This window comes from Hypomesus nipponensis, chromosome 17, assembly GCF_054491055.1.
Source record: "Hypomesus nipponensis isolate SF chromosome 17, ASM5449105v1, whole genome shotgun sequence".
NCBI lineage: Eukaryota > Metazoa > Chordata > Actinopteri > Osmeriformes > Osmeridae > Hypomesus > Hypomesus nipponensis.
The window spans coordinates 10,233,826-10,251,170 of NC_140377.1; the positions used below are offsets into that span (position 1 = coordinate 10,233,826).

Genomic DNA, 17,345 nt, shown 5'->3' on the forward strand with positions numbered 1-17,345 from the left:
AAAGCTCCATTCCCTAGCTCTGCGCAAGTACGCGGCTCACTGCCCGCCGCCCCGCCTGCCTGGCACGCTTTGTGAATCTAGTGCTTTACGAAATACACTGAGGGCATGCTACAAGACAGCAACCAAAAACACATCTTCCTTTTGCGCCTAAAGATGTAGATGGCTTGTTCATTTTTTAATGCCGTGAAGCAACTTTCCCTTATGAGAGTGGGATGCTTTCGACTGTCAGCTCCAATAAAAACATTTATTTTTAATGAGTCGTCAGTCAGTGACAATGCAGCCTCCCCCCCCCCCATTACAAATCTGCATAATTTTCATATCACTGGACTCATCTTGTTTTCATCCGCAATCAGTGTAAACATGCCGATGTGTACAGTAGAAGAATATTTGACGGTTGTTTTCAGGAGCTGGCACAAGTGTGGAAAACACAGCATGTTGTATGAATTTGAATCCTGTTCTCTTTCCTGCCATAGCTCATTTGCATCCCTCCCTCCCTCACTCTCTCTCCCTCTGTTTCCAGAGTCAGCAGGCCGTTCCAGGGTCTGAATTCAAGCTCCACAGTGGCCCCACCACCCCCTCTGAGCCCTCCAAGCCCACTTTCCCAGCCTATACTCAGGCCTCTGCCACGGTGGGCAGCCCCAGCCCTGGAGGCATCGTCTCCAAACCCCCCTCTACAGTGACCAGTAAGCCTGCCATCCTCACCACCAGCAGTGCCACCAGTAAGTTGATCCACCCCGATGAGGATATCTCACTGGTAAGTGGCCCATCAGAACCGTGACTTCATTTCACATGGATTAGCAGCAACTAAGCAAACACAAGCCAATCATTTTTTGATTATTGTTACCACGGCCATTTTGTTGTATTATTGTTGTGCAGATCTTACGTATTGAATGAGATGTTGAACATTGGATGTTTTCGTGTGTATTCAGGGTCTTACTTTCCTGTCTTCCTTCTCTTTCCGTCTGGTAGGAAGAGTTGAGAGCCCAGCTGCCACGGTACCAGCGTAACATCCCCCAGCCAGGCCACGTCCCGGTAGCCTCCCCCCTGGAGGACCCATGATGATCCCCCAACAGCCGGGCATGAGACACCACATGCATGGTATGCTCCAGCTGCTGCTGGTCGATGGTGGTGCTACTGTACATTCTCACATCCTTGTATTAATAGGAGTGAATACGGTGTTCAATTCTTCTGGCCAAATTAGACATTATGGCAGTGTGCTTTGGGAGTCTTGAGATTTTGAAATGGTCTTGACAGTGATAGCAACACTGGTCCGAGTTTGAACCAACCAACCAACCAACCGTCTATCTCCCTCCAGGCCAGTACGGAGGCCCACCCCAGGGAATGCCAGGTTACATGCCAGGAGGCATGCCCCCGTATGGACAGGGCCCCCCCATGGTGCCCCCTTACCCAGGAGCCCCCCTACGGCCCCCAATGGGCATGAGGCCCCCCGTCATGTCCCCTGGAGGCCGCTTCTGAGGCCCACTCAACACACCGCTCTAGGTTTGGACATTCAACCCTTTTCTCATGTCCCCTTCTGCTTCTAGCCAAAACCAGTAATGGTAAACACACATTGTACCTGGTCTATGAAGAAGAGACACACGCAGACAGAACAACAAAAAAACACATTGCATGGGACTTTATTATTTAAACAAAGTTAACCTGCTTAGACTATGAACTGTTGCAAATCACTCTTCTGTGGCTTTTTCTTCTCATGTTCCATTTAGGTGTGTAGAAGTATAGTAGATATGGTTCGTATTATATTGAAGGCCCTGGAGTTACATGAGCAGTACCCATCTATATCAAGGCAAGTTTACGTAAACACATGACACTGTTTGCATTAGAATCAGTGAGGCCTTCACAGCACACATAGGTGCTGTTGGACTTTGCGTCCCCAACATTGCTTGGTGAGGGCTTCAGATGGCGTTCTATTCATTCACTGTGTTCATGTAGGCTATGTTTTCTCCCTGACCTCCATCTTGAATGCTACTTTAACCCTACATATAAAGTAACCCTATAGGCTCATGTGAACGGGTTCATGTAATGTTATGAAATTGTATTGGAATAAAATGTGCAGAAACCGTATGACTCTTCATTTGTGACCGGAGAAAGGTTTGTACCCACCAGGTTTGTACTCTGATAGTGGACATCAGTCAATGTTGAATCATTTGATGTATTATGAACGGTCTTCATACCTTCTCAACTAAACTGAAGTCTGTGTAAAACATTGACCCTGTTTCTGCTGATGATCTTTGAATGATAATCTATTATAGCATTTCAGTCAGTGCAACATCAGTCATGCACTCCCCAGAACAATCTTGGCTTTTTCCAACGGACTGTTAAGCGCTCAGAGGACATGATCGTGTATTGTAATGAGTGCTTCTGGGTGGCACTGGCTGTCCTGCTAAACCAAGGATTTCTCTTCTCCCTGTAGCAATGCCCTGGGTGGGGGACTGTCTGAGGCCCTGCCTCAGTGTAGCCCTGGTTCAGCCTGAGGCAAGTCTCACTGTTTTCTGTCTTCTCATTTACACCAGGGGCCCTCACAGCTTACTGGCTGTTGGATCTCCATGTCCCCAAACTTGCAGCAAGTTTGGTGAAGGCCCTTGTTCTGTTCAGTGAGGCAACACACACTGCTCAGGCACAGCAGACTGGCAGAAATTTGAATAATAATTAATACTTAGTAATTTACTATTGAACCAGTAGATTTGGCTCCAAACACTGATTTATGTTAGATCTTCTAGTAGCTCTTACTAATGAAGACTACTGACCAATGGCTGCCAGACCGTGAAACAACTTGGTTTTGCACCAATTAATCCTGTTTGTTCCATCAGCTATCTTCAGTCCTCAGTTTCTTCATTTGGTTTTAACTGCTAGTGAAGGAGAATCCCCTCCAGTTACAGGTTAGTTAAAGCTGTAAGTACCAGACACAGTGTTTCCTTAGACGTGTGGGTGTGTGTGCATGTGTGCAGGAGAGACCTTTTTCAGTTCACTATATGTGTGATGTGGACTGGTAGAGTGCCTTTGGAAACACTTCAGGCCCCTTCACTTTCCACAGTTTATTGTGTTAAAACTCAAAATTGATTCTTTTTGGTGTTTGCCATTACTCTACACACCATAATGACAAATTTACAAAATGTTTTAAATACATATTTGCTCATTTATTTGAAAAGTTTGTAATGTTTCATTCACAGAAGTGTGAAGACCCTTTGCTATTACTCTAATTACTTTACCTGTAGAAAAGCAACAGTGTTATCTGCAATGTACTTTTACAGTGTGTCGGTTTACTTTCCTAAATTCCATCCTATATTATGTATTGGATACATTTGATGAAATGGTGTATACACATAATCACATATATTGCACTAAATAAATACTTTCAACATCAGGTGTTTTTTGGTGTTTCCCTTTCATACTGTGGAGGAATTACATCTATGCTGCTAATCTACAGTATGCTGATATTTCATATGTTCTATGTCTCTGTTACATAAAAAAACAATGAATACTTAAGATTTACCAAAATGTGTAATGACAATGCTGAAAATATATTCCAAACATAATTAATGCTTCAGGTATAAGAATAACTACTTACTAACCGAGAGTGAGGTCATGCCGGGAAATATTAAACTGAGGCTTGAACGTATGGCATGACTGGATGGTCAAGGTTAGTAAATTGTTATTATATGGAATTTTTAGCTCTTTTCTATGGAGGATTATTATGGAGGATTATAGGGGCCAAAACTAAATAAATAAATACTTGGATAAATAAATAATTATATACCGCAAAGCTTAAAGAAATGACTAATTATATAATGAAATGCCTAATTGACATACAAAATATATAAATAACAAATTAAATAAGACACTAAATATATAAATGTTACATGTATTTGTGTGTATATATATATATATATATATATATATATATACGTTTTAATGTGTTGACATTTATGTATTTATCCTTACATTTATCCACGGTGTAACTTGCTGTAACTTACTCCCTATTTTAGACATTCTCTGGTAAAGGCACGCCAGCAGCCTGCAATTGCTAGTTTCTGCTCCACCATTTCCACTGCTAGAAATAATCTCAACGCTACAACGATGGATGTTACATCCAGAAATCCAGAGCCAACAATGCCATCTGACCTCTGAGCAATTATGCACATTTAGTCAATGTTCTTAAACTCAACCAGGGGCATTGTTAGACCCTTTTTACTGGGGCACGTGCCCCAATATAAATCTGCTGTGCCCCAATAAAATCAAAAGTTTGAGTTTTAACAATTTACTCTATTAGTCAGTGCATTAATTTAAACTGCTAATCCCGGAAAAATAAACACAGTATCCCAATCAACGCTTGTGCCTGCAGAATTCCATGTCAGAGCGCTTTTCTGAGCTTGCCAAGTAGCATTGCAGCACGCACACAAGTTCAGGTGTCAGACTCGTACACAAGTAAAGAAGGTAGGCTAAGAAAAATAACAAAACTAAACAAACTTTCAAAATGATAGGCCTACCGAGCAGCTTATTTTGACTAAAACATAAAAACAATAATACATGAAGCTCATAAAACAGTGTTTGCGCTCAAATTAATTATTAATTATTGATATCCCTGCCAATGGTGATATCAAACTTGCGCCCTGAACCAGTAGCAGACTGGCCATCGGGAGCACCGGGAGAATTCCTGGTGGGCCGAGACACTTCTGGGCCGAAGGGCCGCTTGACTAATAATTTTTTTAACTAATAAAATGTTGGCAGAAGATTGAGCGCCTGTCGGCCCTTTTCCCCAAGGCCGGTTGGTCTATTCCAAATGAACGTCTGTGCAGCCTTTACCCCGCCCCCTTTGTCTCGCTTACACACGACAGCGACTGAGATCGAACGTTAGCTATTAAAGACTATATAACGATGGAAAACCAGGCTAAGAAACATAAGGGCTGAAAAATAAGAGACAAAAAGACTAGACTCTTCACTAGATAACGTTTTCTGAATTGAAAAACGGCAATGTTTATTTTACATAAAGCTCTAAAAAACGATTTTGCTCTCAAATAAAGGACAAAAAAGTTTTCGCTCGCATGAACTATGAAACTCCCTAACTTGCATTACATCAAACATAGAATGTGGATACATTGGCAGGGCAGCTGTGGTGGCGTATACTGGGCCGGTTCTGGTGGGCCAGTCTGGATACAATTCCAGGGCCTATTTTTACTCCCAGTCCGTCCCTGCCCTGAACTGTGTTAAGGAGAGTTTCTGTAGTGTATTGTGCAGAGCACGCTTGGAAGAAAAACATTTATATAAATAGGGGCCTGTGCCCCAGTAGAATGTTATGTCTAACAACGCCTCTGATCTCAACCGATTATTGTAATTTTATTGTACTGTTCATTTTGAACAGGCATCAGTGTGTTTATTTGGAAAGATTACTGTATATTTCCACTTTTGATTTGCATTTCCATTGTAAATTTGGTCTTAAATTTCATTTAGAAGTGGTATTAAAAGGTCTCAAAAAGTCTTACATTTTACTTGTTTATACCTGTAGACACCCTGTATATAATTAGTCATTTATTTAAAGCTTTGTGTTATATAATTATTTATTTATCTAAGTATTTATTCATTTAGTTTTGGTCCCTATAATCCTCCATAATCAACAGGCTTTACAATCCGGTAGCGTTTATGTTTGTATGAATATCATAATCACACCAATGAAAAAGTAGTACTTTAATGTTTGGGTCGCTGGTCCTGCAGACCCATGATGCAAGACAAGCAGCGTTTAAGAGAACTATTGCCTCCTAATGTGTAAAGTTGAAGTGTCTGTGCACAAGGATGATATCCAGTCGAAATAAACCTGATTTGTATAAAAGGGCAAATCATAATTAAAGGTGACATGACATGCTGTTTTTGGATGCTTTTATATAGGCCTTAGTTGTCCCCTAATACTGTATCTGAAGTCTTTTTCCCGAAATTCAGCCATGGTGCAGAATTATAGCCACTACAAGTGGTTCCACAATCAGCTTTCCTCAGAACGCGCTGTTTCTGTGTCTGTAGCTTTAAATGCTAATGAGGAGGAGAGGGGCGGCAACATGCGCTAATGTTTACAGGATGTATCGCAATGACTCGTTGCCCTCGTTGCTGTAAAATGCCTCGAATTTAGCCACTCTCATCTGATCACTCTGGTTTGCAGAGGTGCACACTCAGTCATTTCAATGTGGAGAAAGGCGGATATCGCGAGCCATAACACCAACAGCAGAACGGTTATCCAAATAACAAAGAAGTGTACAACCCTCGCTTTACAGCGTTTGTATTTACACACACTTGATGCTATTTATCTTTTACGTTAGCAACAGTAACTCAGCTGTTAGCTGCAGAGCTAATGTTACAGCCACATTCTAAGGGTAGCAAGCTAGGTAACCATATACAGTAAAGAAACCAAATGATATAGTGTTAGTTAACTTACTTGTCCAAGGTTTGTAGCTTGACCAAGGAGATTTAGTGATGATCCAGAATTTAATTTCACCAAGGCCAGCTTTGAGTTGGCTCAAGTTGAGGAAATGTTAGGAGCAGACATACAACACTTTGGGAAGTTGTGTCGGCGCATTTCCAGCGAAAATACAATTAAGATACGGGTTGTGCAGAGGCTCGGATGAAGGAACAGAAAAAAAGATGTGTGCTTGCATTTGTATATCCAAGCACTGAGCAACTGTTATGCTTCGTTTGTTTGCTCGCCATGATGTCTCTCCAGGAAAAACCGATATCGCACTCGCCCTTGCACGGTGGTAGCTCAGTTTCTCATGGGCGGGCTAGATGATCTGGTCGGGCAAAGCAGAGAGAGGGGAGGTAACCTTCCCCCTATCTACCTCACTAGGGGGAGATTTTCAAACAGCGCAATTGAGCCTTCATTTTATCAAAGGCGGAGAAGAACACGCAGGGCTTGGTTTACACTTATCGAAAATTCTAGCCACTGGGGGACCAAAGGCAGGCTAGGGGAACTCATATTAATGTTAAATAACCTCATAAAATAAAGTTTTCATGTCATGTCACCTTTAAATAAGTAAGGGATAATGCCCGACGAGGTGTCCAATATCATCTGATAACGGACGATGCGGAGGCGTGAACCGTCCGACGCGCAGCGGAGTCCGCGGAGTCCGTTATCAGATGATATTGGACACCTCGAAGGGCATTATCCCGCTTATACCATGGTCACTTGCCAACGATTTTTTTTTTTACAAACATTAATTTATGTTTTAAGGCGTTTTGCAATAGAAATCTAACGTTTTTCAACGTTAGCCAACTCTGATATTTATAGTCCGCTCAGCTCATAGAACCAACACCGGCTTTCCTTTGGCTGAGTTATTAGCCCAAAAGCTAACGTTATGCTAGCAAGATTTAAAGGCAATAACATTGTGTACGGTTGACAAACAGTAAAAATAATTTTACAGTATGTTTGACAATAAGATTTGCTAGCTAACCAGCCATGTCGCTGTCCCAAAATCAATATCAAGATTTTCACGAACAATATCGGCCATATACTAGTAGGCCTACTACTAGGGCCGCAGCATGTGGAGCGAGTTGAAAAGCAAATGGCTGTGAGATGATCGCATCAAAGTTTTTTCATTTTTTCCAAACAGTGATTATAATTTGTCAGTATGTTTAACAACAAGACTAGCCAGCTATCAAGCCACGTCATTGTCCCCAAATAAAAGATTTTTAAGAAGAAAATAATCGGCCATGTGTAGAGTTGCTACTAGCCGCAGACTGTCTGAAGTAGATTGACTAGCGAGGTGAATAGCGAATGGGATGTGAGATGAGCGGTTACGTGACACTGACACACTACATTCAGAAAAGAAACATTTTTCAAATTGGTTAAAATAAATATTGAAGTCACTCATTGTTGTAAATACAAGTTTGCTTGTTAAAGTATTTCACTTATTGTAAATGGAGGCTTTGACTACGTCACTGTTGTTATGGTTACTTATTTCAGATACTTTGTACAGGCTCCTGTGTAGCCAGCGGAATAATTTAGAACGGTGAAAAGACAGTTTTTCTGCAATGACGCAGTAGGTGTCCGTTATCACCCTATAATGTACACCCCTGCAGCCAATCAGAATCGAGTATTCACCCAGACCATGGTATAAGGTCATTATAGAACATCAACGTCGTTGGTTTATTTTTCAATGTGGGTGGGACAGCTTTTTAAAATCTTCAAACAGTGGATACCGCTGTTAAATCTTGATACAAAATGTGTGGTGGGGGGTACACATTTAAACTTTTCAAGACGTGTTTAAAACAGTTCAATTAAATGTACGCCACTGTATAACACTGATAACAGACCACGGCCTGGACTATAAACAGACCGGGTGTAAAGAGCGCCATCTGCTGTTTGATGACGTTTGCTGTATTATGACGTAATTCATCAAATAAACTGTAGAAAGCCGTTCTGATCACTGTTCTCATTTCGTAATGAACATTTTCTTGGACAAGGATTTGGATCTCTACGACGCTTTCACCTTGCCGAATTCGTAGCTCACAACGTAGCCTAATTAGCAAAACTACCTTAGTTATAGCAAAGTTCAATGGCAATCAAAATGTATTTTGAAATGTATTTAGCTAGTATGCATTTTCCTAGGTAAATCTACCTAGGGGAATGCACACTAGCAAAAGAAATGCCCATTTTAACGGGGGGGGGGGGGGGGGGGGGAAGAGTCTAGCTATTGTTATATTTTGTTAGCTAACTAGTCTAAGTGTTACACTAAAATGATAGCTAGCTAGCTCTAGCTAACAAGAAGGCTTATTTGACACATGTGTCTCTAGACAGTAAATGTTTATGGTTAAAAACGAATTAATCATGCAAACATACCTTGATCTTGCTGTTTTTTTTTTTTCTTCCTCTGTTTTCTTTTCTCTGCACCATAGGAATGTCTTTTTTGTGACATTGCTTTTTGCCGTGTCAGATTGCGATTGCCGACTGATCTTTTCTGTTCTTGAACAATCGACAACGTTGTTGCTGTGGACTAGTATGAGTGCTGACAAAGGCAGGCCCCCAAGATCATTTATTAAAACAGTAGTAGTAAGCTATTATCTTCCTTGCCAGCCGGTAAACATACTATTGAGTTTTTGCAAATTTGTATAATTACCATTAACATAATATCATTTTAAAATTAAGCTGTAACTTAAAGTGCTCTTGGGGGCCCCTTGGTGGTCATAGGGGCCCCAAGCTGCCGCTTCGTTCGCTTATGCCTTGGGCCGGCCCTGGGTGTCGCAGCTGATCAACAACGACAGGCTGCAAGACCTGCTGCTTGACTTGGAAGCTAGCCGAGATGTTCCAGGCGCCCAGACCTGCAGCACATCAGCTGCTGGGCTGCTAGCCCAGGAGACGCTGAGCAAAGTCTCCACCATGCTGCAGGCTGACGCAGAAAGCCAGGTGGCACTCAGCAGTCACAGTGGAGCCCCCTCTCCGGATCTGCAGGTGGAGGCCAAGGCCAGTCTGGGCTCTGTGGCAGCTGAGGTGATCGAGGCGGTCATCGGCAACGACCTAGCAGCCCGGGCCGCAGTTCAAGAAGAAGCTCAAGGGCCTGGTACCTTTTCCTCTGTGAGCTCCTTCTTCTCTGCTGTCTGTGCCGACGTGCAGACTCTACCGCTGCTGAGGAGGTCAGGGAGCAGCAGTCGGTCTTCTGGAAGGTCCCTCGGAGAGCTCCTGACCACCATGTCGAGGACCAACGTTGTCCAGGCTGTGGAGCTGAAGCTGGAGGAGCAGTTTGGGCCGTGTAAGAAGGAGGGCTCGATCACATCGCCATCCAGCCTATTGCTAACTGAGGATTTGGTCATGATCCCTTATCTGGGGAGCGGTTGCTCTGGACATTCCCTGGCCAGTGACCTGGTCGATGAGATCATTGAGTCTGTGAAAAGTGCTGTTGAGTTGCTGGACAGCCAGTCTTCATCATCCAGGGCAGGGAACAGCTCCTCCCTCACAGGATGGGACACTTTGGATGTTTCCTCTGCAGCCAAGAAGATGGTCTGCAAGGCAGCGGCCAAACTGACCCCCCTGATGAGCTCTTCCAGGATGGGAGATGTGACGGCGGACGAGAGCGTCTCTTGCAAGAACGAGACGCCTCTGGAAAGTTTGACCCCGTCTCTCATCAGGCTTCTGTTGATCTGGTCTGTCGACACAGTGACAGCACCCTGCAGAGCCATAAGTAGTGAGTTCTGCTTTCGGGAGAGCGTGAAGAACGAAGGCTTGACCAAACTCCAGGAGCTGGCCAACGAACAGATGTTGGCCTGTCTAAACAAGGGCGTAGAGGAAGTGGAGATTGATGAGCTCATCGAAGGCATCTCTGCCATCTTGGATCATTTGCTGATCCTAAGGCACCCGGAGATGTCCCTTTCTCACATCTACCGCTCCTTGTTTGTTGACTCCCTCCTGCCAGGGAGTGGACACAGAACCACCGAGGTCCAAGAGACCTTGATTTTTTAATGTCCTCAGGGCCCACATGTAGCTGGGCAGAGCCTGGCTCATAATGAAACGCGAGTGGGAGAGATCATAAAAGAGTACGTGATCAAAGGAAGAGATGTCTTCCAGCAGGCCTTGAAGAGAGCAACACAGAAGCTCTCTCATCAGCCCTCAACCCCTCGTGGCTCACCTCATGCAGCCAATCCAGAGAGCCCAGAGCGTCCATCTCTGCTGGTCTCCTCTGAGAACTGTGAGAACCTGCTTGGTGCAATCCTAGATGATCTCCATGAGGTGGTTGAGCAGCACAAGACCTCAGCAAAGACAAGATCTGGTGGCATGAAGTTCTGGGAACAGGTCCACTCCTCCAGCCAGCAGCTTTGTGACAGCACACTGAGGACCCTGCAGAAAGCTGCAGACAAGCTGTCGGCTCTTGAAAAATGTGCATTTGAGAGCATCCCCCCGAAGGCGTCCATCTCTTGGACCAAGAGGACCCTTGGGGTGATTCACAGTGCCATGAGAGCAGAAGTAGCAGCTTCAGAGTGCTCAACTGCTCAGAGTGAGGACAACCTCCTGACCTGTGCCCTCTTGGACTCCATACTGGAGAATCTCAGACAGTTATGTGTAGACGAAGAGGGCCCAACAGTCTCCAATGCCAACGTAGGACTGGACTCCCCCGGATTGGACGCGCTCAACACCGCCTCAGAGAGTCTGCTTGCCAACGTCCGTGGGCTCCGCCGGCAGACAGCCACCACCAGCCTGCATCTTCAGAGCCCCGTGAGCTCCACCAGATGCACGTCAAAGCTGATGCTGCCAGAAAGCCCCCCGATGCCCTCCAGAAGGGAGCTCATCCACAGCTTTGCTGCGAGCTCGGTTAAGAGTCAGCTGCAGAAGAGCCTGGAAGTGAACCTTCCCTCGACTTCCAGCCTGGCCTGCCAGGAGACCCTGGACCGCAGGGTCAGGATCCTGACGGAGAGTGATGGTCACTCTGTGTGAGTCTGGTGCTGCAGCTCCGTGTCCTGGGGAAGATCTCGATAAGCTCAGCCCTGCAGCGGTCATCATCGATGCTGGGACAGCGTCGACCTCTGCAGGAGAGACGAGAAAGCCTAAGAAGGACTTGAAGTGGTGGAGCCTGCAAAAGAAAGCCAAACTATTAAAGAACAAGGTGGGTTATTTATGTAATAGAGCCTTTAGAGCAGAGCTTATAGTATATTGTATGGGTACAGAATGAATGACCATGGGTTGGATATTCATGTAATAGAGCAAGTATAGAATGAAGAGGCAGTGTTGGGACTGAGTAGCTGTTCTGTGTTTTCAGCAGTTTCTGTAGAGAAGAACAGAGCCCAAGAAGCCCTCAGCCCAGGAGGAGTTTCCCCCAGCTCTCACGTCACACCTGGTGAGCGACCTCCACTGCTTATCATCCTTAATGAATCACACAGTAAACCTGAAGATTTGACTCGTTTTGTACTGGTTTGACAAAGCGTAACTTCAAATTCACTAATCTAAAATGTTGTCTTGTCACAAGTGTGGTTTACCTGCCAATCTGGAACTGTCAAATCACCATAAGGCCCTGGCGACCTTCTAACCCAACTGGCGACTTCTACTGTCAAAAGTGACTAGCGACAAAATCTAGCGACTTTTTCCTGTGTTGTTGGAGACTTGCTGGTGTTTTGGAGACTCTGACGTGAAAATACGGTTAGTTTTGCAGTACTATCCTCAATGAGCAGTGGGTGTTGCCGTGAGCTCCTCCGCCATCCCAAAGCACTTTCAGACTGCCAGTTTCACAATTGCCTTGCGCAGCACGCCTAGCTGGAGTCAGAGCAGACAGTAGCAGACACACACACTCTGCATCCAGACTGCAAATTAATCTCGCATAAGCTAACCCACCGTTGTTCCCGCCCTGGTTTATGAAGGACTTAAATTTGTTGTGTCTGTTCCAATATGTATTGATGGTATTCAATGACACAAGTCTGTGTTCTAGAAAGAGTGGTTTGGAGTCGCAGAGGTCTAATAATATCAGCTGTAATGCAGCAGTTGGAAATCAACAAGTAGAGTTTTGGGTTTTCCCTACCCACAGCAGAGTTTGGGTTGGTTCACAAAGTCCAACTAACTATCTGTCCCTGCCCCAGCATATATTATACAGTGCAGTAAAACAAAAACACAAGAAGAGGGTTGAGCTTGTTCTCCTGTGCAGCAGGGAGTTGTTCTTGCCGACGCGTCCCACTTGCTCGGGTGCCGCCTCCACCTGGTGTCAAGGTTGTTACTGAAATGGAGAGATAAAGACACAAAATACAGCCTTTTCCCCCACACTCTGGTCGAAACTTGTCTGGATTGTTCCTCTTTCTCTGACCGCACCCATGACTCCCCCCGCCCTGTGTGAGACGCAATGTTTCAGCCTGAGCACACTTCTAATTTCATAAGACATAACTTTAATAAGCACAATGCATAACTTCAATAAGCACAAAATATTATTTACTTACAGACCAAAATAAATACTTTACAGGATTTGGTCAGAGAGCAGCCCAACCTCAGTGGTTGGGCCATAATTTGGACATTTCAAATAGAGAACAGGTGAAAACTACTCTTCTCTACTGTTTGCAGTACAATACAGTACAGTAAAATGTAGCATACTATATGCACTTGTAACCGGGGGTTACAGGGCACAAATAAATTCAAATTTAAAAGAAAATTATTTATAGCAAGTAACAAATAACTATTATCTTCACAACAATGATATACAGCTTTTATTAATTTATTGAATTAGGAAAATGATGCCAGTGTAGTTCAGTCCCAGTTTCATACTGTGGCTCTATGTACAGAAATTATTTTGTGTTTTTATGTTACACTGTAATAATATTGCTGTGGGTGAATTTGTTTTTTCAGGTTGCAGGCGGGAAAATTGGGGGCCTCGCGCCAGAGCCTGTTTAAGGATTTATTAGACATTCTCTGCTCGCGCTCTCTCGGAGAAAGAGAGGCTACAAAAACAGAACCGAATGAGATCTGAGAGACAAAAAGAGAATTACATTTACTGAAAACAAAGAAAAATATGAAAATATAGATTTCCTGAGTTATTTCTGTTGTTATGTGAGTAAATAGAGAGTGGTTGATTGAGAAGATTTATTGTTTGGTGTATTGCGAAGAAAAAAAAAATTGTTTTGTGGTTGGCTAGGCTGAACTGTAGGCTAGCTACCCGTCCGTGTGTCCTTCCTTTCTATTTTTGGGGGGAAATTGATTGGATAAACTATCATCTGCGGCATGCTTGTTTCCGGACTGCTGGAGTGAAGAACAGACTGGCAAGCCTTTCTAGCTAACCGAGAGGCTAGCCACCCTTTTGTAAGAGACTCAGAAAGAAAGAAAACCTGGCTACTAACTAGGTTACTGTAGACTCACAGTGTTCTGTACAAACTCGGACGTAGAGCAACTTTAAATGAGGCTGCAATGGTCAAAAATAAGGCTACAGCTAATCTGATAGCATCGTAGTTGCCGGAAAACGCTTGGTAACTTTCTGAGCTATGATTGACATGATGTTGAACCAATAATATAGGTCAAAATATAAAAAACTTCGACATCCGGCGTTGTTCGGCACATCATGAGTAGCTCACGGTGTTCCCATAGAGTTAATATAACTAGAGTAAGCTACTTTTGTCTTCCAAGATGGCGTCCCCATTAATTTCTATGAAAAGTGCTCAGTGGCGCAGTGAGGCAAGTGAGCGAGACTGGACGCGGCCATCTTTCCACTTCCGTGTCTTCTGGTCTAGCTTTACACAGTGGCTCTTTTTTCCCCTAGCTCCGAGATCTCGTGCCAAGCCCCCACCCCTCGACTCTTGGCTTGAGGCAACATCCCCGGTGGATGTAGGTGGTATTGCATTTCCGATTTTCTACCCGACTCGTCCGGTTGGTTTTATTCTATTAACTCCAGTCAACATATCTAAAATTATCTCCCCCAATAATTTTTGTTCGATTCTCGAACCTGGCTCATACTACTAGCTTTTTAATAGAAGAATTTTTCCAGATTTTTGCTAATATTGAAACCAATCCGAAATGGGTAAACTAGCAGCCCATTTATTTGCTTACGTCAAGAAAAGTTGCCTGGAAACGTGCTCGCGGATACGAATAATGAACAAGCACAAAAGGGAGCATCAGCAAGCCTGCCTTTATTGTAGCACGTTTTACAAATGGTTGCGCATACATGAGGTTGTTTGTAGAGTTAATTTCAGTTATTTTAAAGCAGATTTAACCATTTTGTAATGAACGCTATTATGCTCATGGCACGACAAACGTAATTATAGCCTAATATAATTAGTTATAATATTGTGGCATGTTACAGCGTCATTATATATTGTTGACATGTTATTCTGAGGCAAAGACAAAGATGAATAAATCATGTCTGATAACGTCAATATTGTTATGGTCGTTATATTGTTAGAACTTTAAGTCAGTTAACAACACAACGATGGCATTAACAATAGGGATGCACCGATCCGACTTTTTCCGTCCCGATACCGATGCCTGGGGTTTGTGTATCTGTCGATACCCGATATCGATCCGATACCGTTGTTGAATTAATAATAAACTGTATACCTCTCACCTTATACCTTCCTTCTACCATGTGGAAAATATTAAAGGCACCAGACTTTCCTAATAAGACAAAATAACAGACATAATCTACTGCATTCTTATGTATTTGTTATTTAAAAAACAATTGTGCATTCAAAATGTGAAAATAGAATGTAATCAAACGTAGGGCCTATTAAAATAAATAAAATGTAGCAGTAGAAACAAAATAGTGTATTGGTCAAACACACAATAATAATCAAACAGCTACCAAACATTGTAAACATGTACAAAATATTTGAATTTGTATTTATTTGTTGTCGCTGGTGTGTGAACCATGGAAGTTTTTAGCTTGAAGCATTGCACCGTGCGGTTTACAGCTCGTGTCCAACCAGTGGACAGAAACTTAAAAGCAACATAGAGCGAGCCAAAGAGTTGGCTGTGTGGAGATATTTCACGCTTGCAACGCCAACTAGTTCGTCGGCTGTATGCAATGTCTGCAAAGTAAATGTTTTGAGGGGTGGTGGTAGTACTGCAAAGTACAATAGTACCAATTTAATAAAGCACAATGCTAGGAGCACGCCGAATTCCTGCAGCTCAAAGGCTCTACTATACTGTAGAATCTACAGGGTAGAACGAGTAGCGTCGCACATATGTGATCGTTCGAATGCGGGTCTCAAAGCTTGCATATGCGATTTCGCAAATTCCAACTAAATATTTTCCGATACACAAAACCTATGCGACAAACACTGTATGGCTTCAATATGTACTAATGAGAAGGCTTAACAAGTAACACTAGCATGCTAGTAGCATTGCTTTGAGTATTATACTTGCTGTGGGAACCGTCGGAAATATGGCCGGAAGGGTCAAAGACCGCACCGTTGCCGTGTAAGGGCCAGATTATGTGCTTTCCAAGTACATCACCGAAGGAGGGAGCTGGGGCAGCTCAGAGATGACAGGGGATGACAGGCTGTGTGCGAGGACCGAGTCCCCAGTGGCCCAGCCCCCAGGATGGGTGACGATTATCCAGTGGAGTACAAACCGGGTCCTCTTCATCATCAGTGAAGTGGTAGGCGCCGGCAGGAATGGTGGCGATGACAGTGGGACAGGATATGAAATGCAGAACATATTTAACAAAAACATTAAACAGAACTGGGTTAAATAGCCAAAGATAGCAAACATATATACAAAGATAGCAAACATATATACAAAGTGCTAGATCTCACTAAGAAAGCATTTGGGGCAGTACCAGTCCCCTGCTGGCATACTTACAATCCCCAAACAAGTGAGGTGGAACCAGAGCTCACAAAGCTCACACTGTACCCACTTGTAGATGGAATCCTCCACACCTGCTTCCTCACCTGAGGGAGGGGATAGGCTACGGCAGACAGCGCAGTGTCCGCCAAGGTCCTCCACTATACTGCCATCTGCCTCTCCTTCTCTGCCCTCTACATCTCCTTTTCCTCCCTCTTCCTCTGGGCCTCCTCCCTCTTCCTCTGTGCCATCTCCCTCTACCTCAGCACTTCTGCCTGTCTCCAAAGCCGAGCTTCCTCCTTCTCCTCTTCCTCCTGTCGGACCAGCAGCTCGTTGTACTCGTCACTGGTGACGACACGAGCACCAAGTGGTGGCCTCCTCCTCACCACTGGTAGCCGCTGGTCTTGACGGTTGGCCATCACAGGGGGCATTAAAATGTCTCCTCACTTGGCTGAGACCAGACCTGCTTGCACCAAAGGATTGGATTGAGCAGGTCCATGGCAGGTGCAGGTTCTGCAGCAAGGGGTTGCTGCAGGGGGGCAGGGCCAGTGGAGGGGGCTGGGCCGGTGATGGTCGCCGTGGTGGTGGGGGTTGGGCCGGTGGTGGGGGCTGGGCCAGGGGTTGAGCCGGTGGTGGTCGCCGTGGTGGTTGCCATGGTGGGGGCTGGGCCGGTGGTGGTGGCCGTGGTGGGGGCTGGGTCGGTGGTGGTCGCCGTGGTGGGGGCTGGGCCGTTGGTGGTTACCGTGGAGGGTGCAGGTCTGACTTTGGTCAGCTGGGTCTTGTTGTAGCCTCCCCTGTTGCAGGGGAAGAGGCCTGTCCTCCTGAAGGCTGCCCTGATGCTTTCAGGCTTGGCAGCCTTAGGCCAAGTCTCCTTAAGGAAGGGGCAAAAGTTTTTTTCCCCCTAAAAAACATCCCCCTTCACCAGGCCAAGGCGGGCAGCATCCCAGTCAAAAATCCTCTTCAGAGGACCAAACACCCCCACATCCAGTGGCTGCATGACATGAGTGGTGTGCGCAGGGAGGCACACAACCACCACCATGTTCTCCCTGCAGAACCGGATGGCTTCCCTGTTCTTATGTGGCTCCGCCTGGTTGACCACAAGGCCACTGTCCAT

The 17,345-nt window shown here is 44.6% G+C and overlaps 1 protein-coding gene and 1 long non-coding RNA gene across 6 annotated transcripts; both read left to right on the forward strand.

Moving 5' to 3' along the window:
* Positions 1-301: 301 nt before the first annotated feature.
* On the forward strand, positions 302-3,382 carry LOC146253483 (uncharacterized). Of its 2 annotated transcripts, XR_014731934.1 has the most exons (4): positions 303-754; positions 970-1,098; positions 1,316-1,500; positions 1,725-3,382. It is a non-coding gene; the product is annotated as an uncharacterized LOC146253483 (long non-coding RNA). The 2 variants fall into 2 exon arrangements; XR_014731933.1 differs by having other exon boundaries at positions 302-754; positions 1,316-3,382.
* A 5,326-nt stretch (positions 3,383-8,708) lies between these two features.
* Positions 8,709-16,677, forward strand: LOC146253484 (uncharacterized). 4 transcript variants are annotated; one of them, XM_084676779.1, is made up of 3 exons: positions 8,709-11,819; positions 11,949-12,118; positions 13,307-16,677. In XM_084676779.1, the coding sequence occupies exon 1, from the start codon at positions 9,374-9,376 to the stop codon at positions 10,448-10,450; it is 1,077 nt and encodes a 358-aa protein (XP_084532905.1). In that variant the 5' UTR covers positions 8,709-9,373; the 3' UTR covers positions 10,451-11,819; positions 11,949-12,118; positions 13,307-16,677. The 4 variants fall into 4 exon arrangements, with proteins under 4 accessions (XP_084532905.1, XP_084532903.1, XP_084532904.1 ...); XM_084676777.1 differs by having other exon boundaries at positions 8,709-11,588; positions 11,742-11,819; positions 11,949-16,677; XM_084676778.1 differs by having other exon boundaries at positions 8,709-11,588; positions 11,745-11,819; positions 11,949-16,677.
* The last annotated feature ends 668 nt before the right edge of the window (positions 16,678-17,345 follow it).